Genomic DNA, 26428 nt, shown 5'->3' with positions numbered 1-26428 from the left:
TTTCTGCAGTGTCGAAAAGGTGACGTAAGCAATCCGTTTAAGCAATTCCTTACTAGAACTAGCTGAAAGAATAGTCTAAACTTGATCTGTCATGAAATTGCAAAATCCAAACGATTTGCAAGCATGCCTAAGCAATCTTAAAATTAAGAGGGGGAATATTATGTCCAATGAGACCGAACCAAAAATTCAAAACTCCAAAATATGAAGGGTGTATCTACCACAGGAAGACGCTGTATACGACTGATCAACTGGCCAATAGTAAAAAAACAGTAGCAGCATATTATAAGGGGAATAAGACAATTGTAATAACTAATTTACAACAGTTATAGATCATACAAGTAATAATTTCAAATAGCAAGAGTATTAATAATTGGACAGTTTATATACAAATGTATTCATACCTTCAAGACATTTTTGTGTGACTTTGGGAACTATACATAATTTTTTATTAATGATTTTGAAAATAAATAAGCATCACGCTGTACTAATCGCTCTTTAATGGTGTACTAATAATTCACAAGAAAATTATATTTACCTGGGAAAAAAGTATTATCTCTTACTTTGTGTCTACTTAAAAGTTACTCCATGGTCTTTGAGTATCAAACTGAACCTAGGTTTTGATCCAAGAAAGGGGCCTTCGCGAAACTTTTATACCCATCGAATAATAGCGTAATAATCTACAAATATTGAAAATACATTAGATTCAACACGTAACGTTCCTAAAGGAACTGAGTATTGAATTTGGGTAGTGTAGCTCATTCATCATTCAATCTCAATAATGGCGTACTCGCTATTAATGGTGAGCTTAGTAACTGCGAGAGGTGATAAATATACACAAAAATGGCAAAATACAACACTTGGGTTTTATACCATCAAAGAATGGATCAGTATGGTAAATGGAAAAGTATACCTGTCTCTCCCTGGAGATGGAAGTTCAGCGGTGAGCGATTATGATCGTGACGGTCAGTGGCGTGCCCAAGGAGGGTTGATGGGGGTTATAACCCCCACCCCTTTCGCCCAGTATTCCTAAAAAAAAAAGTCAAAGGTAGGAAAGTATGACAACATGAGGGCTGACTACCAAGAAAAAGAATACATAACCCCTCCCTTTCGAAAATCCTGGGCACGCCACTGGTGACGGTACCGTATCTCAAGAGTTTGACTTCAAACTTGTTCCAACGTTTCCTCGCTCAAGCCGGCTTTTGACCCTCTAATCGTTCGCTCTAAAACTGACCAATGACCTCTATTGTCCCAGATATTTATTGTCATAGATTGTACTAAGCAATGCAGAGTAAGTCACCTGTGTCCTCTTCCTGGATTTCACCTGTTTACATGTTTGGTGACCAGGGAGAGCTTAGGTAATGTCTGACACTGCATTCCTTATTGACAAGGTCCTGTCTGGAAAATGATGGCCAGTGCCTAGAATTTTGAGCTGCATTTAATCTAATGTATTTTCAATATTGGAGGATTACTACGATAGCATTGCGGGATGATGCATTGCGGTGATCGAACTGCCTGCGGTCTCTTACTGGGTAGCCCTAGCTGACCTTGTTTGATGGGAGCAACACTGATTCACACAGCGTTCTCTGACAAAATAAAGTAATGTGGTACCAAAAGAATTGATCTACATCTCCAGAAATCCCCATTTCAAACTCTTCAATGTTTCTGCCGATTACTGTATATTGAAGACTAAAATTTACTCTATGAAAGTCATTGCTTGTACTAATCCAGATCTAGAGGTTCTTGCTTCTCAAATATTTTGCTCATTACACCATACCATTGAATATACGAGTAGCTTGAACTCCGCTCTCTGTAGCAGACTATATCGATGATCTCCGCAGTGTAAAACTTTCGCTGAGTAGACCTTGTTTCTTCCAGGTATCACTCGAACTCAAGCTTCACCATTGAGAAAAGTTCCAGTTAGTAGCAGGGTTGCCAGACAAACTGAAGGAAGTGGCTGTGGTGGTAGCAGTAGCAAGTTTCCATCGTTCTCAGACCTCAGCATACAGAAACCAAGCGAGGAAGGTGCAGAAGAATCAGAAGCTGGCAGCGAATCCGCGAAAGGCATGTCGGACTGGTCTGCCACTTTCCCCAGCGTCTCTGGTGACGAAGGATGCAACGAAACGACGGTGACCGAAGAAAACGAAAAAGAGAAGCCTTCAATATTTGGGCAAGGAAGTAATGAGGAAGAACAAGAAGAAAAGGAAAGGCCTTCAATGTTTGGACAAGGCGAGAATGAAGAAGAGAAAGAAAGACCGTCTATATTTGGGCAGGCTGGGAATGCAGAAGAAGAGAAGCAACCAGCTGGTGACGGAGGTATTGCAGGGCAAGAAGAGAAACCTCCAATATTCCCCCAGGGAGGTAACGGAGCGGAAGAAGTGAAACCACCAGCGCTAGGGCAAGGAGGCAACGGAGGAGACGTAACCGTCTCAGCAAACAACGGAGACGAGATGAAACCTCCAGTACACGTCGGTACAGGTAACGATGCCGAACAGGTGATTCCCCCAATGCTAGTCCAAGAAGGTAGCGAAATGGAACAAACTAGAACAACAAGAGAAGCACCAATACCAATGGAAATGCCAGAAAATACACCGGCGGTAAATACTCCCGATACGTCGAGCGTGGCGGCGGGCCAACCTGAAAACACGATAAACATGGCCGAATCGGGTACAGGCGTGAACACCGCAGCGGCAGACCCACAAGTCGGGACAAGCATCATCAACGGCAACCAAGGACCGGAAGCAGCGGAGGCTGAAGCTGGTTCCCAGAAGGAAAGCGAAGGCGGAGAGATAACGAACGTCAACGCTAACCAAAATATCCCCCCTACGGTCAACCAAGTGATAAGCACAACAGGCGGTGGCCATGCAGAGCCTGCAGGTAACACTGGGGAAGCAATGTGCACTTGCCCTAATAGCAGGAAATGAATGTCATATGATTTACTGTCAAAAGCGTTTGGGAAGTTACTTTTTGAAAGTAACTGAGTTAGTCACAGTTAAAAGTAACTGAGTTAAGGTTACCCTTATTCATTTAAATAGTGATTCAGTTATAGTTACTGGTATTTGAAAAGTAAGTGCAAGTTACTTTTACATTTACTTTCTGCTGGGGATTTTCTTGCAAACAAATTACACACAATCAATGATCATTAACTGTAATAAAATAAATATATGAAGACTTACATTGTGTTTTATTTATGTTTTCGTAATATAAGCTTCATATATTTATATTATTACAAAAGGTATATGATTACAAAAGGTATATGATGGCGCAAAAAGTCGGTTTTGCTTGAACGACAATCAATTTAAATTTGCTCTCTATCTCTCTGCACACACACCTCAAACACTTTCTCATGTTAAACAAGAAAGTTCATTCAGTTGTAATTTGAATTTTTTACATTAGATTATTCGATGTTTAAAGATAATTCTATTCCAAGCTTTATAAGAGACACTCCCCAGGCAATGAGTTCCGCTAGTTCAATTACGAAGTTTCAATTGAATGTAACAATCAGCCCAAAATAATACACGCAATTACAAATAGCGCATTGCAGTAAAGTCTGGGTTTTATAAATTTAGCCTGTAATGAAGCCTAGCTTCCTTACATTAGCAAATTCAACAAAAATACTTTCACCTTAGCATCCTGGTAAGACAAATAGTTGGAAGCGGAGTGCCATATTTAGCTCTTCCACAACGTTACAAATTATCAAGGTAACAATGTAAGTGTTGCAAAGTAACTGTAAAAGTAACCATTGATAACGATATTTATATTGCAAATGAGAAACTTACTTTTAAAAGTAACTAGATAAATAAGAAATTCAAAAAAAGTAACTAACTGTTACTTGCAACTCTGCTACAAGCATCAAGTTCCTTCCGAAAACTGACTGCCAGACGTTTCACATCCTAAGGATTAGGTAACTGTGCATAATGAACACAATCAATTGATCCTCCGTTAGTGCACATGTAGAGAAGAGTTTGCACTCAGTAGATAGCATATGTATCCATAACTATCATGCACTGGACAAATCACTTATTCTTTTATTAACTCTGGGATTTTTGAGCATAAGATTATTGCCTTTCCCTTCCTTGGTAGGATAAATCCATTCAAAATTTCTGGATGGACATTCAAATTATTCCGGAAATTATTTCCAAGCGACAAGATGTCATTAACATCACAAGTTTTAAACATTGCTTCAACATGCATTTGGTTTTCCATCGTTGGGTAGAGCACTTGTTTTAGTATAGTACACTACTAACATTGCACTTAGCGTTTTGTATTTTTACTGTATTCAGTGCAATAAAGCTTCTGAGAATGAGAATTAGAATTTTGGTGTATAGTTTTCCCAAATGTAGAATCTTTTTCAATGTATATGGTCAGTTGATAAATTAGACAATTGCATGTGTTCAGTTTCCTTATCGTATACTCTGTCACATGGGAAGGGAAGCTTGCTGAGACACACAAGTAACACACAGCTGTATATGCTAAGAAACTTTGTCAATTCCCTTTACTTTTAATTCATGACATCAGAATTGAGTCTCTGGAACTCTTAACTCAAACACGTTCATGTATATGAATGAATGAGAATGGCATTTTATAATAGTATGATTAGAAAATATGTGAAGGAATGCTCTGAGAGGCGCACCCGATATCAGTGTTGCCACATGAAGGGAAATTCCCTTTTGCAAGAAATTTCGGACCGAAATTTTAGCCACAAGGGAAAAGAGAACTTAAATTAAAAATATCACAATTTCAGGGAAATTTTAAGAATTCTGTGACTCTGCATTATTATAGTTAATGTTAAGTTCCAGTTCCATATTCACATTTTTATTTATTTCTGATTCTTCTTATTTCTGCTCACTTGAATATAAGCTTGTATCTATTGATATTTATCTTAAGTTTATTGTACTTCGCTTTTCTGTATCTTCGGATAATTGTAACGATTTGAATTAACGATTTAATGGATTCCTGACCTTGATTTAAACCTGGGACATCTGACCAGGAAGCGATGAAGCTGACATGTATGTAAAAAGTTATGTAATATTTTATATTCATACGAACATTGACCAACGGAAATTTTACTACTGCTGCTGCTACTACTACTACCACTTCTAATAATAATAATTGAGGTGAAGGGAAAAAATAGTCCAAAAACAGAAATGTTGCCCCTTGGAAAGGGAAATTGTGTCCTCAGATTGTGGCAACACTGCCCGATATATGCCGGAATTCGAAGCCAGAATGATTCTTAGTAGAACTGATTAAAGGCTTACATATACCCATACAAATATAAACTTTCGTACTTAGATCTTTGTTTTGTTATATAGGCACTGTTAATGAATATCGAAACCCAAGGCCATTCATTTAAAGTATTTAGCCTTGATCATATGAAATATTAACAAAATTTGCAATTTCTAATTCAAAAACCTAATTTGAGGTTTACTCGCGGGTAATCGTATATTGTGACACTCCTCGACTGTAGGTGTGACTAAACTGTTATTTTTTGCCCTTCAATTCATACAATACTTGGTAGTTCAGTCGCTTTACATCCTCCACGCAATCCCATTCTCTCTCACGTGTTCATTGGTCCTCTCAATGCTTGCTTGCTCCAGAAAATCCCGGAACAGAATATCAATAGAATAAGTAAAGTAAAAAAAAATATTAGTTGAAATAATAATTGTTAATTTATTATTATTATTTCTACTATTCAATTCTATGTCAATAGTTGAACCATCACTCTTACAAAAATCTCTAGTGACGTCACCAATCGCACCTTTCTCGTCCTGAAACCCAACTCTCTATCAATTTTAGACTATAAAAGACACTAAACATGACCAAGGCAGTTTTTATTGTAGAAAACACACTTTACACGCAACGTTTCAACCTTACGTCAGGGTCTTCTTCTTCAGACTAAGAAAAAAAATATTTCTCTATGGTTTGATTCTTAATATGAAGAACACCCTGATATGGTGTTAAAACCTTACTGTACAGTGCTTCTGATGTAAAAAATTCCGTTGCTCATCTACAAAAAGGAACATGAATAAAACGGTATTGTTTTAAACTTGAGGAACAATTCGGGACTAGTAGAAGTCGCTGATATTTTTATTACGAAGGGAATTGTCGTCACCATCAAAGATAGTACTGGAAAAATCCAGCATCTTTGGAGAATAATAGCATGCCTTGGTCATATGTAGTGATCTTCTAACATGGAAACAAGGCTTAATCGTGTTACTATTGGACTCTAAGAACATACATTTATGTATTACAGAAAACGGGCCAGCGGTAAGTGTGGAAAACACACCCGACGCGGCCAACGTGGCGGCGGGGCAACCTGAAAGCACGATAAACATGGCCGAATCGGGTACAGGCGTGAACACCGCAGCGGCAGACCCACAAGTCGGGACAAGCATCATCAACGGCAACCAAGGACCGGAAGTAGCGGAGGCTGAAGCTGGTTCCCAGAAGGAAAGCGAAGGCGGAGAGATAACGAACGTCAACCCTAACCAAAATATCCCCCCCACGGTCAACCAAGTGATAAATACTAGCGGTGCTGGACATGCGGAACCCGCAGCTAACGCCGGGGAAACAACGTGCACTTGTCCCAATAGCAAGAAATGAATTCACGTGACGCAATTTACTGTCAAACGTCTCGCATCCAAAGAATAGTTAGGTAACTAACTGTACAGGAAAAAGTAGATTGAATCCACTAGTGCACATGTACAGAACAGATCATCCTATAAATCATATTCGTTAGATTGAAGAATTTCGCTTCTGCTGCAGTATATTTTTTCTACATTTCGCTAAGTCTCTACCATTTCCAACCATTATTTCCCATCAGAAACGCAAGTCTTCCATTTGGCCCTATCATGTGTAATATCTACGTTTTAAGAACTAATGAAAGCATTTTAGAAACTATTTCCAACTAACTAGTCATCACTACAACGCAATCCTTAACCACTATGCTGCCTCAACATGTACCTACATGTCTATCACAGTGTAGAAACATTTCTCTACCATTTTGTTGTATATTACTACATAAACATTGCACTTAGCGTTTTATACTTTTATGTTATTGTGTATAATAAAGCTTCTGAGAATGAAGATTAATTGCAATTGCTCTGTTTCCTTATTTCTGAACTGATAATAAATAATAATTTAGAGGTTCAGTAATGTGTTGCAATGTGTTAGGCACATATCAATGGACGATATTAGTGTGACGTCACTGATAAAGATTGAGTCCAAACAAACCCGTTGTGTGGTTTGTCCCTGTTCGATAGCATTAGAAAATCCATCACAAGGGGCAACTTTTGAAATTGTGACAGCAGTCATGAAACATAACTGTGATGCGTATCGTACAATGTAAAGATGAGATTTTGGAGAATACTACACGTACCTTACGGAGGATAAGGTAAAGAATATCTGGAGTAAGAAATCGAATAAAGCAAACACATCAAATGCGGCGCCGCTGCAGTCACGTGAGGCTGATGGATTCCCAGCAGCCATAGCGGCAGCGTCACCACAGTTGGTTTAATTTCCTTTTAACATGCATGACTTCCTTATTCCATTTATACTTTACCTTATCCTCTGTAAGGTATGTGGTTGTATACCTAGGTATTCTCCGAAATGTCAATGTTACATTGTCACAATTTTAAAAGTTGCCCCTTGTGATGGAATTTCCAATGCTATGGAATAGGGAAACACCATGTGACGGGTTTGTTTGGACTCAATCAGTTTTTTCCTGGTGACATTACCATTAATATGGTCCAGATTGAAGAACTGCACCACTGCAGTTGTATAAGTAAGGTACATCCCTCCATTTCTTACTTTTTCCATATTATTGAATGTCATTGATTTGGCTTATTTTACTTCTAATCGCGAAGATGTGGATGAGTGACGATATGATGAAATTGATAAAGGGACACTAGCAAAGAACACCAGGATTCGAACCCGGGACCCATGGCGTCATAGCGCTCCGCCACGGTCTGCTAAAATTGAACTTTTTTTTTACTGAAGCATAAATTTAGGATAATATCACAAATGAACAACTGTTCTGCATACTTTCAAATTGTCGGTGAAGGCCACGTTCTTCGGCTTCTTGTCACCACAGATTCAATAACTTTCTCTGAGTGATGCTGAACTAATAATTTCTCATCAAGTGCTCATTGATGAAATAAAAGACGAACTTTTGAAATAAGTGTCAAAATATCTGCACCACTGTGGATGATTTTCTTCGACTATTCCATAACACGCTCTCAAGGGTGCGAAATTCTGGGAGGGACAAGGGGGATTTCCCCCCACCAACGATTTTGGCCTCAGAAATCCGCCCACCCAAAAATTTCCGGGGGTAAAGTTATTGTTATAAGAAACAAAAGATAAGCAATTACTTTTGACTTCAAATATACTACGAATAATGCGCAGAGTAGTGTGTGGTTGTGAGTGTTGAATGATCTCTCTCTCTCTCTCTCTCTCTCTCTCTCTCCCCCTTATTCTTATATTTAATAACATAAATATGTACATCGTATAAATTTATATATGTGTGGGGGTGAGATTGTAGATTAAGATCTCCCCCCCCCCACCAGTCTTCAATGATTTCGCACCCTGGCGCTCTCTGCCACGTCGGTAATAATGACCGAAACTGGCTCATATCAATCACGCCATATTGGCTATTATGACCGAAACATGTGGCTTGACTTTGTGGTTACCCTCGGTCGCAAATATAACAATGATGCTCATAAGGCATGACTGAGGAGCAGTGGTGTGCCGTAGACTGTAAGTTTACGCCTACATGCGTTGTCTACACGTAATCTACGCGTAGATTACATTGGGTTGTAGTTTATATAGACTACGTAGACAATCTAAAGTGCATTAAAATTAATTTTCAAGGCTTTCATGAAAGGAAGGTGACATTTTCAACTATATTGGTTCCTAACGAAATGAAAAGAATCCTATTTACAACAAAATTTCTCTTCTCTTCTATCATCAACTATGGAAGAAGATAAATAGTATGCAAAAAAACAACAGATGGCAGTCATGAGGCAAGAGTGGTCTTTTCCCATAAAACACTAGATTATTTCCTAAATTAGGTTTCTTCCTAGGTGAGAACTTGTTCTAATTTGGAAGAAAGAGTATGAAAAGTTCTCCTCAAACATCAGCAACTGATACGCAGTATAATTTTCTTTTAATTCCACGGCGCCCTTTGCTAAGTTATCACCTTTCGCCATGTTGTTTACATAGATTACGTAATCTACGTGTATAACATAGTCTACGTGTAAAATGTAGACTATCGTTGTTTACACGGAGACGCACATCACTGCTGAGGAAGCGTGGGAGTCGAGTGCACATTAAAAGTGTTTTGGGTTGTTTCGTTTTACACAGGAAAAAAGCGAAAGTTTCGAATTTTCGAAATAAAGAAGTGCAATAACCACTTTGGCACAGGAGGCAAAATTGGTGAAACCATCCTGGAAGCAAAATTATATGAGTAAAATAAGACGGTAGCTCGGTTCGTTGAGCAATAAATAGCACGTCATATCAGAGACTCGGATTCGTGTCCTGGTGTACATAGTACATTTCCTGTGTGTTCTAAAACGTAAAGTAAGACACATGTCGTGTACATGTGTTGTGTTTGAGTTGGGTTGCTCTGAGAATCGGTCAGGATGTGCTGAGGTGTTCAGGTGACGGGTGAAAATTCAGGGACAACTGAACTTACGTGGGGCTGTTCAATAAAGAATGATCATTATTTTTTTATTCACATAATATCTCACGCTGAAATTTAATTTTATGTTATATTGTTACCTTAATGTGTAATGTGCACGCGGAACTAGATTCATTGTTTTGACTTCAGTGACAGTCTTTCAGGTTGAAACATGTTCCGTTCCGCCTACGGCAATGGAGTCAACGCGCTTGAAAAACAATACGTTGCGGTGGAATTTTGCTTTCGTCTGAACAAATCGTCAGCTGAGGCCTATAAAATGCTACAGGAGGCCTACGGAGAGACTGTTCGTTCCTACAGAATAACTAGAAGCTGGTTTAAAATGCTTGAAGAGGGACGACATTCAATTTCAAAGGAAGGTGGACCCTTAGCTCCGGTCAGTGCCCTTACGGAATAAAACATCAAACCGCTGCTGTCATTGTGAGAGAAGATCGTCGAATAACGTTAAGAGAACTATCAGAAATACTGAAAATTTCAGTGGGTGCCACTCACACGTTGGTAACAGAAAAAATATACATGAGACGTGTTTGCGTGTGTGGTGGGTTCCAAGACTGCTTATACCGAAGCCGTCATACAGGAATGGGACTGTATTCCTCAGGATACACTGGATAATGTTGTGAGAAGCATGCCAAGTCGTGTAGAGAAGTGCATAGGTGCTCAGGGAGGCCCATTGGTTTCTCAAGACCAGGAACCAATGCAATGGCCTTTGGGACTGCTGACAATCATATACACCACGGTTGTCATGGTTTGTTTTGTAAAAGTCCTGCTGTACACTTTTTCCTCTTGTTTAATGTAAAATACCTCAACTTTACTGTAAAATAAAAATGTTTGCTTTCTGCCTCATTTCCTGACAACCCCAGTCCCTTAAGTAAACATCATCATAAGCGTAACTTGGAGGAGGCAAGGGGGTACACTTGCCTCCCCCACCAAAAAATGCCGGTTTATTCAAATTTAAAAGTTAGGGGACCTAAGGAACAAAGTAATAAAGAGTAATATTTGTGATTTCGCAAACGTCACAATTATTTAGCAAATAATCCTTGGCGCTATTTTTATGGGATGGAAAAGTTTTCGAGTGTCTTCCCCCAAATTTAAACCTCAGGTTTCATTTTACACAATCAAAATTAGGCCCAACCTTGATTCTGTCCCCTCAAAATTAGGCCCAGTTTGATTCTGAACCCTCAAAATTAGGTCCCAAGTTACGCCCATGAACATCATATCATGCAATATTTTTTATCACTGTAAGTGGTAGAAGAGCTAGACAATAGGCAATGGCCGTTTAACATTACACACACTGCTAGAAAACTATGGTGACTGACATTCAGCAAATATTTTGACATTTTTGGAAAATCTATTTTGAACACACGAGGTCCTTAGTCTTTGGTGGAGGTGGTAGTGACTGACACTTGAATCCTTAATAAAATGCATATTTTAAGAGAGTGCATCGCCTATGGTAGTCGATGTAAGAAGACATATCGAGAAAATTTTTGCCAGCAAGCAATTTCTCCTCCTTTCCCATATTACACATGTATCTACTATGAGATATGGATTCAAATACACATACGAGAAATCTGATTAGAACGGCTTTCAATGCAACACTTCTTTCCTTTACGCTACATTTTTTTTTGCAATAACTTTTAAAGAGTTAAGATAACAGTAGGAGAAATATGATGAAATATGGCAGACTAAACTCATCGCTTGTCCTTATCACAAGGTAATAAACAAACCCCTACTGTAAGTAGTAAAAGGTTTTCATCAAAAGTTCGAGTTATGTCCCTTTCTTTGATATTTACGGAAAAGATTTGCCTTGTAACTGCGAGAAGCAAAACTCTGTCATGGACTGAGAAAAAGAGAACAAAAAATTTTCAGGTAAATATGGTACTACAGAATCTATTATTCCTACGAATGTATCCTTCTTTCGGACACACATCACACCTTTATACATGTACTAAGTTTCAAAACATAGGGTGCATAGTGCTAAGTAACCTACAGGGCAAAGGCAAAGGACGGAAAACAATTCATGCCCAATTCACAGATTCCCAATTCACAGACTGCCTGAATTCCTTCCCGGTTCACCGATCATGACCCCCGGCGGAGTGTGACACGTGCAGTCTTATCGAAACTCTTCCAGATTAACAGATTTCTCTACCCTCCCCCGTCCACAATACGCGCCCACCTCCTCGGAGGAAGTACCTTACCACTCCCCCACAAGCAACTTCACGGATTCATTCAACCTAACCTAAGCAAAAAATGTCGAGCTTGACAGAAGGATTGGCTTAGCGTTGGCTCGGTACGAGACAGATAATAATGACATCGGGAAACTTTTCAAGATTCTCGGCTATGTGATGAAACTGCAGAAAAGGTTGGCTTGTAGGACCAGACCACGTGCTAATCTATGAATTGGGAAGAGGTTCTGCACGTGAAGAGAAGACTGCACGTGTCACACTCCGCCGGGGGATCATGATTGGTGAATCGGGAAGGAATTCAGGCAGTCTGTGAATTGGGAATGTGTGAACTGTGAAGTCACCTGGAAAACAATTCCCAGCAAGGAAAATTATAATGCAAAATGGTTTTTATGCTAGATTGTCTGAAGTGGTGAAGCAAATCATACGAAAAGTTTAATTTTTCTACTGTGCCCTTTTTTATATTGTATTTCTCTAATGTGCAGTTTGTTTGTTTGTTACACCCCTTCCCCCGCACACACACACACACACACACACACACACATATATGGCTTTTGAAATCAACTTGGATGTGTCCTGCGCAACGACTTTTACTCAGCTTGTAGTTGACGTTGAAAATTATATAATTAATGAACTGAAAGTACTAGTATGTACTATGTAAATAAAAATGGAAAGAATATAATTTTAAAGATTATGAAACACAGTCACAGTAGACCTGAACGGTGTGGTCAGTTCGTCCCACTTAGAAAAATCATTTCCAATTTGTTGTTGATCTTAAAGATTCTCAGAAAGCTTACCGACTCTCAGAAAGAGTTGGGTTGGATTGTTTTTTTACATGAATTACAGATGGATATCCATGTTTAATTACACTAGTACTTGCTGGAAATCAAGAGAAATATATCTGAACGCAAATATGTCCATTTCTGACATTTGCATTACTTATTAGAGGAAATGAACTTAGAAAATGAGAAAGTATCTCATAGAATTACAAGCTCAGACACTTGAAACAAATGCACCAAAATATTATTCAAAATAATTAAAACTTTACCATATAATGAAGGAACTAAAAAATCAATTCACCATTACCAACTTTTTTTAAAAAAATCGACCTATCTTTCCAAAATTTTCGACTTATTTTTCAAAAATTTTTAACATATTTTTCAAAACTAATTGAAATCGTACAACTCATATGGGCTTACAAAGGAACGATTTGTTCCAAAATTCTGTCAAAATCTTACTGACTTGCACAAAAAGCAATCAAATGCATAAAACACAACTCGAATGAACTTACAAAATATTTTTAAAATATTCAAATCTCAATAAGTTTCTCCTACTTTTACGATACGTAGAAAAAGGCGTACTGACTCAAATAAAAGGAACCGAATGTTGTCACTTTTCAATATCGTTTCTTTGCTAACTCTGGCATTTCGTATGGGTACTGCAATGATTTCTGTACACAAATAATTTGCATTCCGAACAGCGTACCGTCGTTTTATACTTCTCATTTCCGCCAAATTCATGGCTGGCGTGCTATGATTTAAGGTAGGAAACGTTCACGCACGCGTTACTGAGTGCCGCCAAAACGGACCGGTCACTTCAGAGGCGTGTAAACAAACTAAAAGAATGCCAGAAAAAATACGTTTTCTTGGGAATAGGGTAGATAGGTTACCTATTGCTTTCCCGACCATCATTACGCTGGTAAGGAAAATACAATAGTTCAAAATTTTTAAAAAAGCGGCACCCAGTACCACCGCGTGGGTTACGGAGGGTTGGTTAAAGTCCACTTTATGCACAGATAGGCTAATTGGGACTGGACTTACAGACTCTCTGAAACAATTCAGTTCTTATGCCGTCCGGAGGCCCTCTCACTGATTTCTGCTTTGGGATATCTTTCCCAGTACAGAAATATCTCGAACAAATTCAATGATAAACAGCATGTAGAATAGTGGCACATCATAACAAACCTTGATGATACTGCCTTTGAACCGTAATAATCGAACAGTTACAATTTCCGACTTCAGCCTATCGTTGTGACGAGGATCTTTTAGCGTTCTTTCTCCAAAAAATACACACATAGTTTGAAGATATCATCCTCTTCTTTCCTCCTTTTATTTAAAGGCAACAATCATTTTCCTGTCTCAAATTATTCTTCACACAGAATCAATTCTTTGACTAGGTTCAACATTTAGAGAAATACTTCTTGGAGTAGCAACATTGGAAATCCTTTGAACACACTTAAGAGTCAGTACCTCATCTTGCTTGAAATTATTCAATAAATCATTGCAGAACGTACTGGACTTCGCTTCACCGTCAGAGGTGGAACCACGAAATTTTGTCGGGGGTTGGAGGGCAAGTACCAGCATAAACTTACCAATAATAATAATAATAATAATGGTATTATTATTAGTAGTAGTATCAAAGACGTTATTGTCCTCATAAATGACGCCAAAAGAGGGTTGGAACGAACTATTTTAAATATTTTTTTCAAGACGTTCATTTTCACATTAACTAATAATGGAAAACAAGCACACAAATTGTATTTTCGAAAGGCAGAAAATTCAATCCGAATATAATTTTTTTATGCCTATAACATGTACAACTTTCACGTACAACATATGTTTCACACATATGCAACATGGAGCGACGTAAAATAAGAAAATAAATATGCAACATGTTAACACTTAAAGTTTCTCTAATACACATACAGAAACCCCCCGAGTTAAGTAAGTAATGCGTTCCGTAAACTTTTACATAACCGCGAGTTTACGTAAGTTGCGTATTACATAAGTCGGGGGGTTACTGTACATACAAAATATAGCTACTATGTTTTTACATAGTAGCTACATTACATTACATGATCAATTCATCCACCTCATAATAACCCAACAGCAAAAAATTATATAAATTATCTCTCAAATGTGCACGCTCCTTTTCCTCCAAACAATTCTTCGTGCATTTAAGGCAAAATTTAAGATAAGTCTTACTGTGGTAATTTACAATGTACAGAAAACAATCATGTTGCGAACGAAGCAAGCAAGAAAATGTTTAGATCCAATTTTTGCATACTGAAATCAATATTGATTTAACAGGGCGCACAAAATTTCACGTGACGCCATGGCATTCTCTCTTTTACAACTTTTTTTCATTTAGATCGTTCGGCTTTCAACTCGACGAGACTAAGAAAAGCACATATTGCAAGTGAGGCGAGCAAGAAAATTTTACGAAACTTATTTTTATTTGAATAAAATTTTAATTTGAGGGTGGCAATTGCCCCTCTGTGCCCGCCCCGGAAGGTGCCCTTGACCGTCAGTGTTTATCCCCCCTTGCCCCCCCAGAACTGACTTTCGTCCAAGGTTGGGGGGATGGTCCCCCTGCGGTTGTGCCACTGTTCACCATTTCCAGCTTAAGAATATCTATTGGTTGGAACCACAGCTTCACGTCTGTTCAACACTGGTTGCGAAGGAAGAAAGATTATTTCAAGGTTTCACTTTGAATCATATTAGAGATATCTACTATGTACACACACATATGCGCATAAATGAATGAACAAACTTGACAAAATTCCGAAATATCTCAAGAAGTTGGTTTTTACCACCATTTTGCAAGATGGCGGATTCTTAATATATTATTCGCTACTATTCGCACAATTATTTTCATGAAAGGCCATTAATTTCCCTCCGTTGCCTGTACTATTACGAAACCAGTGTCATGCGTCAGGTATTGTAATGATTTGGAAATCGACTTTACATTTAAAATGTAACGTAAAATTAAATAGGACTTAACCAACAAAAACATTATTTCGTTTTGTTTATCCTTTATCACGAATTCAGTAGTTCGATCTACTATCGGATTAAAAATTAGAGATACTAGAGTTTCAACTCCAATTAAAAATTAACCAGTAGATCTACAGAAATCAGATTTACATCAAAATTTAACTTTCTTAATTATGCGCTAATCTATGCTAACCAATTTTTCCCCCCCGAGTATGCCTTATATTTTTATCGTCGTGAGAACAAAAATCGGGCCGCTTTTATGGAGATTTGGAAACTATAGCTTTCTTTGTAATTATATAAATCAAAAACAGGTTGTTCGATCGTGATGAAATTTTAGTATGATACAGGCAGAAATGTTTTAAACCCAAGATTTTTAAACTTTGTAAAAAAAAAAAATTTTTTTTTTTTCAATTTTGTGAAACAACTTTTTCTTAGTATTTGATTGTTCTACAAATATGATGTTGGTCTTGTTTTGAAACTTTTTCCACCTGTTTTTAAAAAGTGTTATTATTGTCAATTCACATTGCGAAACAGATTTTACACAGAATTTTATTCAGCGGAGTAAATCTGTACACGGAACGTAGCAGCGCCAGCCCGCAGTTTCCACGGTTCAACGGACCTACGTACATCGCTGTGTGCCGTGTTAATTTCTAATTGGAGTTCAAACTCGATTATCTATAACATTTAATCCCATAGTAGTTATTGTTATTGGCAACGTTGAGGATGTCCAGTAACAAAGGGCTGAAAAAAGTTGTTGAACTAATCGCCCCCACTAGTGGCCACGTGTGAAGTCCCAGATTGAATTAATGCCCATATGAGTCAAAGTGATCGGAAGTCCATGCGATCGATACCAGACTAACCAATCGCGCGGCTGCGGTTATTTCGTGTGAAGAACCTTCATTTGAAGCAATGCATCGCGAATAATTTGGGCAATCAGCAGTAGGCAATGATCGGTTGCCCCGAGCGAAAAACGGGTTATGGAACTTCTACAACAAAGTGGCGAAATGCCACATGCTTCTGGATATACAGGTTGGCCACGAATTAAGGAGCCACCTTTTCTCACTAACTTTTGTATGCTAGTATTTCTCTTCCCATTTTATCTTTCTTTACACTAACTAACTAACTCTCCAGCCTTCTTCAGCCCGAAGGTTCATGGCTGCAGCAACACAGGCCTTCCATCTGTCCCTATCATGAGCAAGATCTATATACTCTTTTCCATCCCTACCGATTTCCTTTAGGTCCATCTCAACATTATCCCTCCATCTTCGTCTTGGTCTTCCTAGTGGTTTCTTACCATTAAGTTTCCCAACAAGAATCCTGTAAAATCTCCTTTCCTCCCCCATTCGTGCCACATGGCTTGTCCACCTAAGTCTTCTTGATTTAATCATTCTAATAATATCTGAACATTGAATACAAATTATGCAGTTCTAAATTATGTAATCTTCTCAACTCATCTGTCTCCTCATCCCTTTTAAGCCCAAATATTTTTGTAAGGATCTTATTTTCAAATACTCTCAATTTATGTTCCTCTTTCAATGTAACGGACCAAGTTTCGCATCCATATAATATTACAAGCAAAAATTACGGTTTTGTATATTTTAACTTTTAGTTTCTTAGATATTAAACGAGAAGACAAACGTTTATGAAGAGGAAAAAGTAACATGCATTTCTTGAATTAAGCCTGCTTTTTATTTCCTCTTTAATATCATTTTCATTTGTTAGTATTACTCCTAAGTACTTGAATTTCAAAACTGGTTCAAATGAATTGTTATCAATACTTAATATTTCTTTACACGTATGTAAAATTTAACCGACATAGCGGAGGAAGTGGATGTTGTTCAGAATGGCAGCAAATCGCCTAAGAATTGAGCAGCGTGTCAAATGTGTACGTGTATTTTCAAATACCAATAACGTGTAGCTGAAGTTCAGCGACGAATTCTGCAGTAATGTGGTACTCTAGCACTTAAAAGTGACACTATCTCGAGAATCAACAAGTTATTTGATGCAACCAGAAGTGTTTCAGACCTTAAAAATCGGGTGAGCCACGAGCAGATAGAAGGAATTCCGATTACTTCTTAAGCTTCGATTGATTCAAATGGAGCTGAAATTGATAATTATGTGAAAAACAGATAAAGTTGTCATTGGGATGTCTAAGTTACTATCTTCAGAAAATAAAATGTTGCCATTTTCATTCGATATGTATTGCACAATATGATGATAATGAATTGAAATAAAGACGTCAAAAGCAGAGGGCAATGCCTGTTTCGCACCAACATAATTTCATTATTTAAAACAACACAGGATGTAAAAAAAGAAGGAATGAAAATAACGATGGACAATTTGCCTACCATTATCTTTGCCGTTGACTGTACAATGTATGCTGTTCGTTTTAAAACTTGTAAAAACAAATGTCTCTATGGCCGAACGTAAGTGTCCGATTTGCGCTTTCGTCTCTGCAGTTTCCGTTTTCGTGTAGTGGCGTGAACATGCCTGATTATTGAGTGTAGCTTCATCAACATAATCTAATCCTCATCGTTGCGATTAGTCAAAAGTGGCATTAATACGACGTAAAATGAAAATTATACAAACGAAAGCACACAGTTATGAGTATTCTTTGACAAAGATAATACCTCGTTTATGTACACGTTGGAAGAGTATCTTGCATTTTCTTACTCGATGTCAGTTTTTTAACTCCCTAGGCTAATTGCAGCAATGAGAGTGATGATTTGTTGAAATTGATGAAGGGACACACTCTAGTTTCAACCGGTTGCATAACAAGGAGCTGCAAAAAAATCAAGGGTGTAAGAGGCAACCCTCTTGAAGCATCAACTCACTTCCACGATGTACATCCTGAATTGCATTCTTGCAGACTAACAAAGCTCTGGCGTCAGAACTCACAACCAGTATATTTTTGTTGTGCCCATATCATGTGATTGTCGATTCATCAATTTCATCCTATTATCATCCTTTTTGTACCGATTAGCAAAAGTGACAGAAAAGCGACATAAAATAGCCAACTCAATCAATGAATAAAACTATAACAAATCGTCTTGAAGCTCGGCTCGAAGGACAATAAGTCCTGCTGATAATCACAGGAATATACTTCAATTATATAATTTATCAGCTATCGCAACCCAGCTCCATTAATCATAAACTGTTAAAGCGCTGTGGCAGTGTGGAAAAAATCAAATTAATGAGATTTCCACATGCTACGTATCTGACAGTAACAAGTAAACACCCCGTGGCTTGCAGATAAAGACTTGTCTACAAGGCACTCCATAGCTTCTCTCCGATATATGGAAATTCTTTTATGTATGCCACGGAAAGAAGTGCAACGAAAATGACCATGGCCAGTTTCGAGAAGACCATAATATAGACGATAAGAAGGTATTGTTCTCTATCATCAACCAATCTAATCAATATTGATTTATTGGGTTTATTTTATATCGCTTTTCTGCCATTTTTGGCTAATCATAAAAATCTAATCAATATGTCTATTGAAACAGGTGAGTGGAGAAGGTTACAAAATTTGGAACTGCATAATTTGTATTCACATCCAGTTATTATTAGAATGATTAAATCAAGAAGACTTAGGTGGACAGGCCATGTGGCACGAATGGGAGAGGAAAGAAGAGTTTACAGGATTGATGTTGGGAAACCTGACGGTAAGAGACCTGTAGGAACGTTGAGATGGATCTAAAGGAAATCGGTAAGAATGGAAAATATTTGATTGATCTTGGCCAGGGACAGATGAAAGCCTTGCGTTGCTGCAGCCATAAACCTTCGGGTTTAAGAACGCTAGAGAGAGAGTTAGTTAGTTATTGTCACGAACCGGAAATAAAATCAGGGTGGCTACTCTAAGGCTATGATAAAATTCAAGTATAATCCCGGTTTTCAAGGCGAATTTTACAAAAATTAAAGTCTACAAGTACATTTTTTTCTATTTGAACTTACGTTATTACCGCCTCTCACCACCCGCACCCAAATATATTAATAAAATAAAGGGTGTGTCTGATTCGAATGCATCCAAAAATTCTAATTCAATTAGATTAAACGGTATATATATATATTTAAAATATTCAATATAAAGTGTGGAGTTTACATTTGCCATTTCACATACTCAGACTTAAAATACATCTACAAACACAAGTCACAAATGTTACGGGATATACTAATCTACGAAAATTGTTAATTGTATAAGAATTTCAGACCAAAATTTACCTAATCATCTTCAAGATAACTTGTCTTCCGTCTGTCAGATATTGTTCTGCAAACAACAGTAACAAAGTAAACGGATTGAGAGAAATCTGTTTTATTTTTAACGCAACTTTCTTTTCCTTCCCCGATAAATATAAAAGCAAAACTGTGAAAAACTTGCCTCAATGCATTTATGAAATATGTATAAATTCAATGGCATTTGGATTAACAAAACTTGCAATTTTTCACGCATAGTTCCCGGAGCCAATAATTCATGCAGAATTCCCGGAATTCAAGGAATTCCCGGTGAGTAGCCACCCTGTAAAATGCTATGTCATAACTAGAGCCCGGAAGTTTGGCAAAATGCCTCTTTTTATCTACTGCATATATTGATAAATTTTTTCCGGATATACCTTTCTTATGTTGTTTCGAATGTTTTGGAAGCCTTTTCATTTTGCCTATTTTGCCTATTTGGGACCCCACTGCCTATTTTTAATTATAATGCCTTTTTTGCCTTTTTCAATGAAATTTGACCATTTTTTTAAAAAAAATGTGTATATAAATTATTTTCCCCCAAAAAAACGTTATTGGCATTTATTTTTCTTCCGTTTATTATGTGAATAATTTTCGCCTTATTTAAGTAATATTGAACTCATGCATGTTTCAACATTGCTGAAGAAGAAAAGTGTGAGAAAACTGTATTTCATGCTCAGTTAGGATATTGCCTTTCGGTTAACATTTCCTTCTGCATGATTGACTTCTGAAGTGGATAGGTTGATTTCGAACACAAAGAAGATATTTCTGAAATCTCCCTCTCGAACCCGAAAATTTAAGGAAGTTGCATCTGAGCTTAGTTTACCTCCGCAACCAGTCTTGACCAGATGGGGAACCTGGATATCATCAGCTATATATTATGCTAACAACCTTGAAAAAATCAGTGAGGTGATAGATGCTCTTCCAGAAAATGAAGCGGCTTCAATTCTTGAAGTGTAAAAACTCCTGTGCTATTCAAGGTGCATTGCCAGAGACAATTACAATTATAGCATCCATGAAAATCTACGAGGAATCTATGCAGCAGATGATGGAAGTGCCAGGAGAAAAGGGGTCAGCGGTTGCGGAAAAATGCAAACGGGTAGTGAGTGCAAATGAGGACTTGAAACAATTGAAAACAATTTGTGATATTCTAAAAGGTGAAAATGCTGTTACCAAAATGAGTCCAGCTACATTAGCTTGTTTTATGTATGCTCCAATAACTTCTGTCGAAGTAGAAAGATCATTTCTATTATGAAAAACATTCTCTCTGACAGACGACTATCAATGAATGTTGAGAACTTAAAAAACACCTGGTAGTTATGTGCAAAAAAGACGGAGAAAATTGAAATGCTCTTCCCAATTTAGATTTTAACATTTTCCCAGAAATTATGGATAAAAGTAAGCGACTTCCAAATGTGCCTTTTATCGGTTTATTTTGCCTTTTTCATTTTTAGTGCCTATTTTCCACATTATAAATGCCTTTTTGCCTGCCTATTTTAACGAAAATAAATGCCTGAACTTCCGGGCTCTAGTCATAACAAAAACGCCAGCCAGCTCCCGGGCGACAATCAAGGAATTCCCGTGAGTAGCCACACTGTAAAATGCTATGTCATCACAAGAACGCCAACGAGTTCCCGGGCGACGAGAGGTTGCAGAGGGAGCCTTAAAAGAGCGAGCAAGGCGAGCGGTTGGGCTAAGTGGTTCAACTCGTGAAGTGTATTCGTGCGAAGGTTGGTTAGTGCATAAAGTACACACCGTCAACGGACGACGCACCCACCCTATGGACCAGATCAGGTACAGTGATGACGCTAGTAGTTTAAGTATCAGTGTTTAGTTGCTCAAATCCGCCCCGGGCGTATTCACCCCCTCACCCCTTCGGCCTATGTACAATAAATAGATGAAGGACTAAGGAGCATTAATGATTCCCCCTTCTCATATTTAAACTCCTCTGGTAGCCAATCTGTTAGGCCGGTGAATGACCTAACGTATCATGGTGGTTAATGCGCAGGTTTGTCGTAGTTTAGGAAAAATTGCTACCCCCCCTTCAATAAATACATTAAAATAATCACGTCAATTGAAATAACCACTGTGTTTTCTGAAGTCACAAAATTTCCCAACAAGGAGCTCATTAAAGCCGCGGAAGAAGTTCTAAGGGATTCGCATGCGAGAAACAATTTCACCGCCCTCGATACTTTTAGTGCAAACAATCCGTTCTTGCAAGTTAGAGCTATGCCTAACACAGTGCTAGGAGACCCTGCCTTGACGTCACACATATCAGAATGACAAATTGTTCACAACCAGCTCTCTAAAAATCAACAAGGCATTTTTGATGCATTACAGGGTAACGTATTGGTCTTACAAAATTTAGTATCCATGACTCTTGCTCTCAGTAAATATCACAACGATCTTAGAAATCAGGTACGTAGGGAATTGAACTGTAGGCGACAGTCAGCACATTCCAGCCCTCGAGCAAGGGGTGTTGAATTCGTCGGATATGCCGCTCAGCGCTCTCAACTACTTAAGGAAGTCCAGAATGTTTAATCCCGTCAGCACGAAGCTCAGTGCTCACAGACGTCCAAACCGATTTCGAGCGATATGGCTCCCTTTTCAACAGAGAGCAAAGTCCAACACAGGTTGTCGTCGCACACGAGCAAGATTAACATCATAACAGCTGATATCACAAAAGCAGAAGCAAATGTTTTTGTTCCAGCTTGCAACCCTGATTCTCTACCTATCGGCGGAGTAGCTTTAGCTCTTTCTAAAGCATGCGGACAGCAACTGGGCAATGAACTTCAAATCTTCAACAGACTGGCGACGTCAGAGTTACCCCAGCGTACAATCTACCAGCTAATTATATTTTTCATTCCGTCACTCCAAACAACCAAGATCCTGAAATTTTACGAAAATGCTATGTCAACTGCCAAAATTTACTCTGAACTTTAGGACAAAGATCCATTGCTTTCCCACACCTAGCCACAGGCGCTTTCGGGTTCGACTCAGCAGACGCAGCCAATATAGCCCTTTCATGTGCGAAGCAATTTTCAGAAGAACATTCTAATGAAATAGACTGTATCACGTTTTGCACTCATTCAAATTCCGACAAGGAGATATTTGAAGATGAAAGCAAACAGCTGTTCTCGTTTTCGGAACATAAAGATGAAATGAAAGGATGACATGCAAGGAACAAGAAACCTAAACAGAAGCAAAATCGTAATCTTGTTACTTCAGTTACTAGTGCACAGGAAGGTAACGCTGGAATGTCAGGAAAATTCCAGAAAATCACACCTCCTCTAACAAGAATCAACAATCTTTTCTTTGTTGACATAACTGTAGGAAACAAGCAAATTCCAATGCGATTCAGGCAGTACCACAACTGTCATGAACAGGCAAGACTTACCTCGAAATATCAAGATAAAACAGAAATTTCATGTCTTAAGTGCTTTTAATAATTCAAAATTTTCAATAACAAACGAAAGTGACTTACACTTCAATCTTTTCTGTACACGGCACTTCTGTATGAAGGATCAGGAAACCTCAACATTTTGGGAAATGATTTGCTAACAGCACAGAGCCTTCATAGACACAAATAGACGAACCTTGCAAATTACTCGTCTTGGCTCCCGGAAATTGTAAAAACAAAAGAATGCTCAGCAACAAGTACACAAATTATCCAAGACCGCCACGGAACATCTAGTACAGTGTATCCAACACAACACCTACACAACACAGGAGGAAGTAAAACTAAACCCTAGAGAACAAGCGGTAGAAAAAGTACAGCTCATAAATTGCACAACCAGCGAAAGTAGCCATATATTAAACCCCATTCAAAGATTTTCATCCCCTAAAGGAACTTGCATCCCTACCTCTCTCATGCATGAACACGAACCACATGTCCTCATTACAAATTTTTCCAATGACCCAGTTACCATTCCGACATTCAGGACGATAGGGAAAGCTGATGTTGGCTTCGAAATAATTGGCCAGCAGGAAACGGGAGACAAACGGTCCTGCCGAGGAACCAATCTGAAACCCACTAAAGAGAAATAACAGCGACGATGGGAAGCCACATCCACATTTTTTGAAGGAAAATTCTGAAGAACTTCAAAAGCGTATTTCTGAATCTCGGAAAAACTTCGACAAGACGAAGCTCGACATCAACCCTTACATATGTGAAGATACCGATATAAACTACTGTCCTAGAACTGACGCACGAGTTCGCCGTTGTCTTTAGTTGGAAAGAGGACGACATAGGAAGTTGCACCCTGTATGAATTGGATATTGATACAGGAGATTCGCCTCCAGTGTACACTCGACCTCGCAGGACACACCTCATACACTTCCCATCATGCAAGAAGAAATCAAGAAACTGCTACAACAGGGAGTCGTTTCTCCTAATTTAGCGCCACGCTGGAACTCTCCTATCCTACTTGTGCAGAAACCAAATAAAACGTACCGCGTCTGCTTTGACGTGCGTCGGATCAACGCCGTCGTAAAAAAGATAAGTTTTCCGGCACCCTATCTCATAGACATCGTAGGGAGGGCGGCAGATTTCAAATATTATTCAACCATGGACATCCTCTCGGCTTATTTTCAGATACGCCTCACACCAAGTGAGCAATTTTCGATGACTTTGTGCAATAACTCGGGCCTAATGTCACGAATGCAGCGTTCGATGTTCAATCTAAATGCATCAAGGGTTCGTGGTCTGTTTGCATATACTATAGATTTCAAATAACCCCACAAAAATCAATCTAAAGGAGTTAAATCACAACTTCTTGGAGACCAACTAACAGTTGCGTTTCTTGAAATTATCCTTTCACCAAACTGTTCTTGCAATTCGTCGATAGTGCCATTGGCAGTGGAACCACATGTCCTCCAAATCAATTTCATCTAAACTTGGCAACAAAAAATCTGTTAACATCAATCGGTACCGCTCACAAGTCACTGTAACTGCATCTCTTACCTCGTTTTGGAAAACAAATTGTCTGATGATGCCACCACACCATACGGTGACCTTTTACGGATGCAAGGGCTTCTCGTGAATCTCTTGTGGATTGTTTTCACACTAAAAACGACAATTTTTACATCTGGTAGGTACTGAGATGTTAATAGTCGACACTGAAGGAAACAGATGACCGACGCATAACGATCCTTTTCTTCTTCTAGAACTTTGCGGACTAGTACAATGAAAATCCTTATTTTTATTGATACAGTCAGAGGCAAAGAAAATGGGACACCTGAAATACTCTCTTCACTGCATTGTGTGTTGCCTAACTACGGCATATTTTAATGGCAAGTTTCCACCACCGCCGTATAGTTAGACAACACACACAACACAATGCAGGGAAACTAGTATTTCGGGACGTAGGTGTCCCATTTTTATGCTGGTGACTGTACCTCACAATGACAATGCCAGGTACACCCAACGGTGGAAGAAACAGTAGGCGAATTGTCCACCACCATTTACATTCGATCTGAATTACACAATGTGAAGATAATGAATTAAATTGATGACGTCAATAAGCAGAGAACAATGCGTGCTTCGAACCAACATAGTTTCATTCCTTAAAACGACACAATAATTAGAATAAAAATTAGATAAATAAGTGAACGGAGGTCTTGAGAGGGTATGGGTGGCGTTAGTTCCGTTGAAAAATGAATTTCAGCCGAAAGTAAGTACATATTTCAAACACATAACTTCATATAGCTGCAGTAATTTGCTTTAATTATTATTGTGGATTGATAAGTACAAGTATGACAGGTCAAATCGCTGCGATATCATCAAACTTTAAACTGTAGGTCCAGTCCCGATTAACCTTACTGTGCATAAAGTATATTTAAAACACCAATTCAATCAATCTATCATTAAACTACTCAAATTTCCTTTTCAAAATTCTAATACAACTTCCCGTTTTTCCTGCAATTCTGTGCAATTCTATGACTATAAGAACTATCACAAAAATGTCACCATGTACGCCTAACTCACTTACAAAGCACCTGTGTGGAAATAGGCGATAAGAAATTTCTAATAAATATTGAATATAGCGATTTTACTCCAACCTAGGTGCCCTAAATATTTCCTTTGCCAATGTGTATTGTCATTTTGCATCAAGATAAAGATATGGCTGGGTGCATGTGTGGAGAATAAATTACCATATATTTGTTGCTTATCTGAAGCGAACAACCACGCCCCGTAGCGCTCCTGGTGAAAGTTTATATTTTATTGCTTCAGTCAATGTCACACGTGTATAAAAAGTATATTTTACACTGCGAAATTTTCTCTATATTCTGTCCGCAATTCGACATGTGAAAAAAATTATCTAGGTCAAATAGAGACTGGCTATAAGAAGATATTGAGGTAAGCATTTGTGTAAGCGTTAGTTTCCTTATTCATAATACACTTCGTTAGGATTCACCGTACAACAGGCCCATAGCGATGGGTAGCCTAGGGGGCTGAAGCCTAAAGCGCCATTCAAAGCTTTTATTATTATTTTTTTAAAAGGGACAATAAAGTCAGAATATGGGACGGAGAAATGTACACTTGGCAGAGGCAA

General features: G+C 38.3%; 1 protein-coding gene across 1 annotated transcript; it reads left to right on the top strand.

Moving 5' to 3' along the window:
* The first annotated feature begins 889 nt into the window (after positions 1–889).
* On the top strand, positions 890–6600 carry LOC146002666 (uncharacterized). Its single transcript, XM_083140630.1, has 3 exons — positions 890–962; positions 1876–2874; positions 6251–6600. Exons 1-3 carry the CDS (start codon positions 890–892, stop codon positions 6598–6600), a joined length of 1422 nt encoding a protein of 473 aa, XP_082996756.1.
* Positions 6601–26428: the final 19828 nt, after the last annotated feature.

Source organism: Lepisma saccharinum, chromosome 18, assembly GCF_977018435.1.
Source record: "Lepisma saccharinum chromosome 18, izLepSacc3.1, whole genome shotgun sequence".
NCBI lineage: Eukaryota > Metazoa > Arthropoda > Insecta > Zygentoma > Lepismatidae > Lepisma > Lepisma saccharinum.
The sequence above is the reverse complement of the archived record's forward strand: the minus strand, read 5'-3'. Positions and strand labels throughout refer to the sequence as shown.

Excerpts from the sequence above, each read along its gene's own strand:
- LOC146002666 (XM_083140630.1), top strand. The coding sequence starts at position 890 with ATGGTAAATGGAAAAGTATACCTGTCTCTCCCTGGAGATGGAAGTTCA. Across the intron at positions 963-1,875 it reads GAGCGATTATGATCGTGACG|GTATCACTCGAACTCAAGCT; the intron begins GTCAGTGGCGTG and ends TGTTTCTTCCAG. Across the intron at positions 2,875-6,250 it reads TGGCCATGCAGAGCCTGCAG|AAAACGGGCCAGCGGTAAGT; the intron begins GTAACACTGGGG and ends TATGTATTACAG.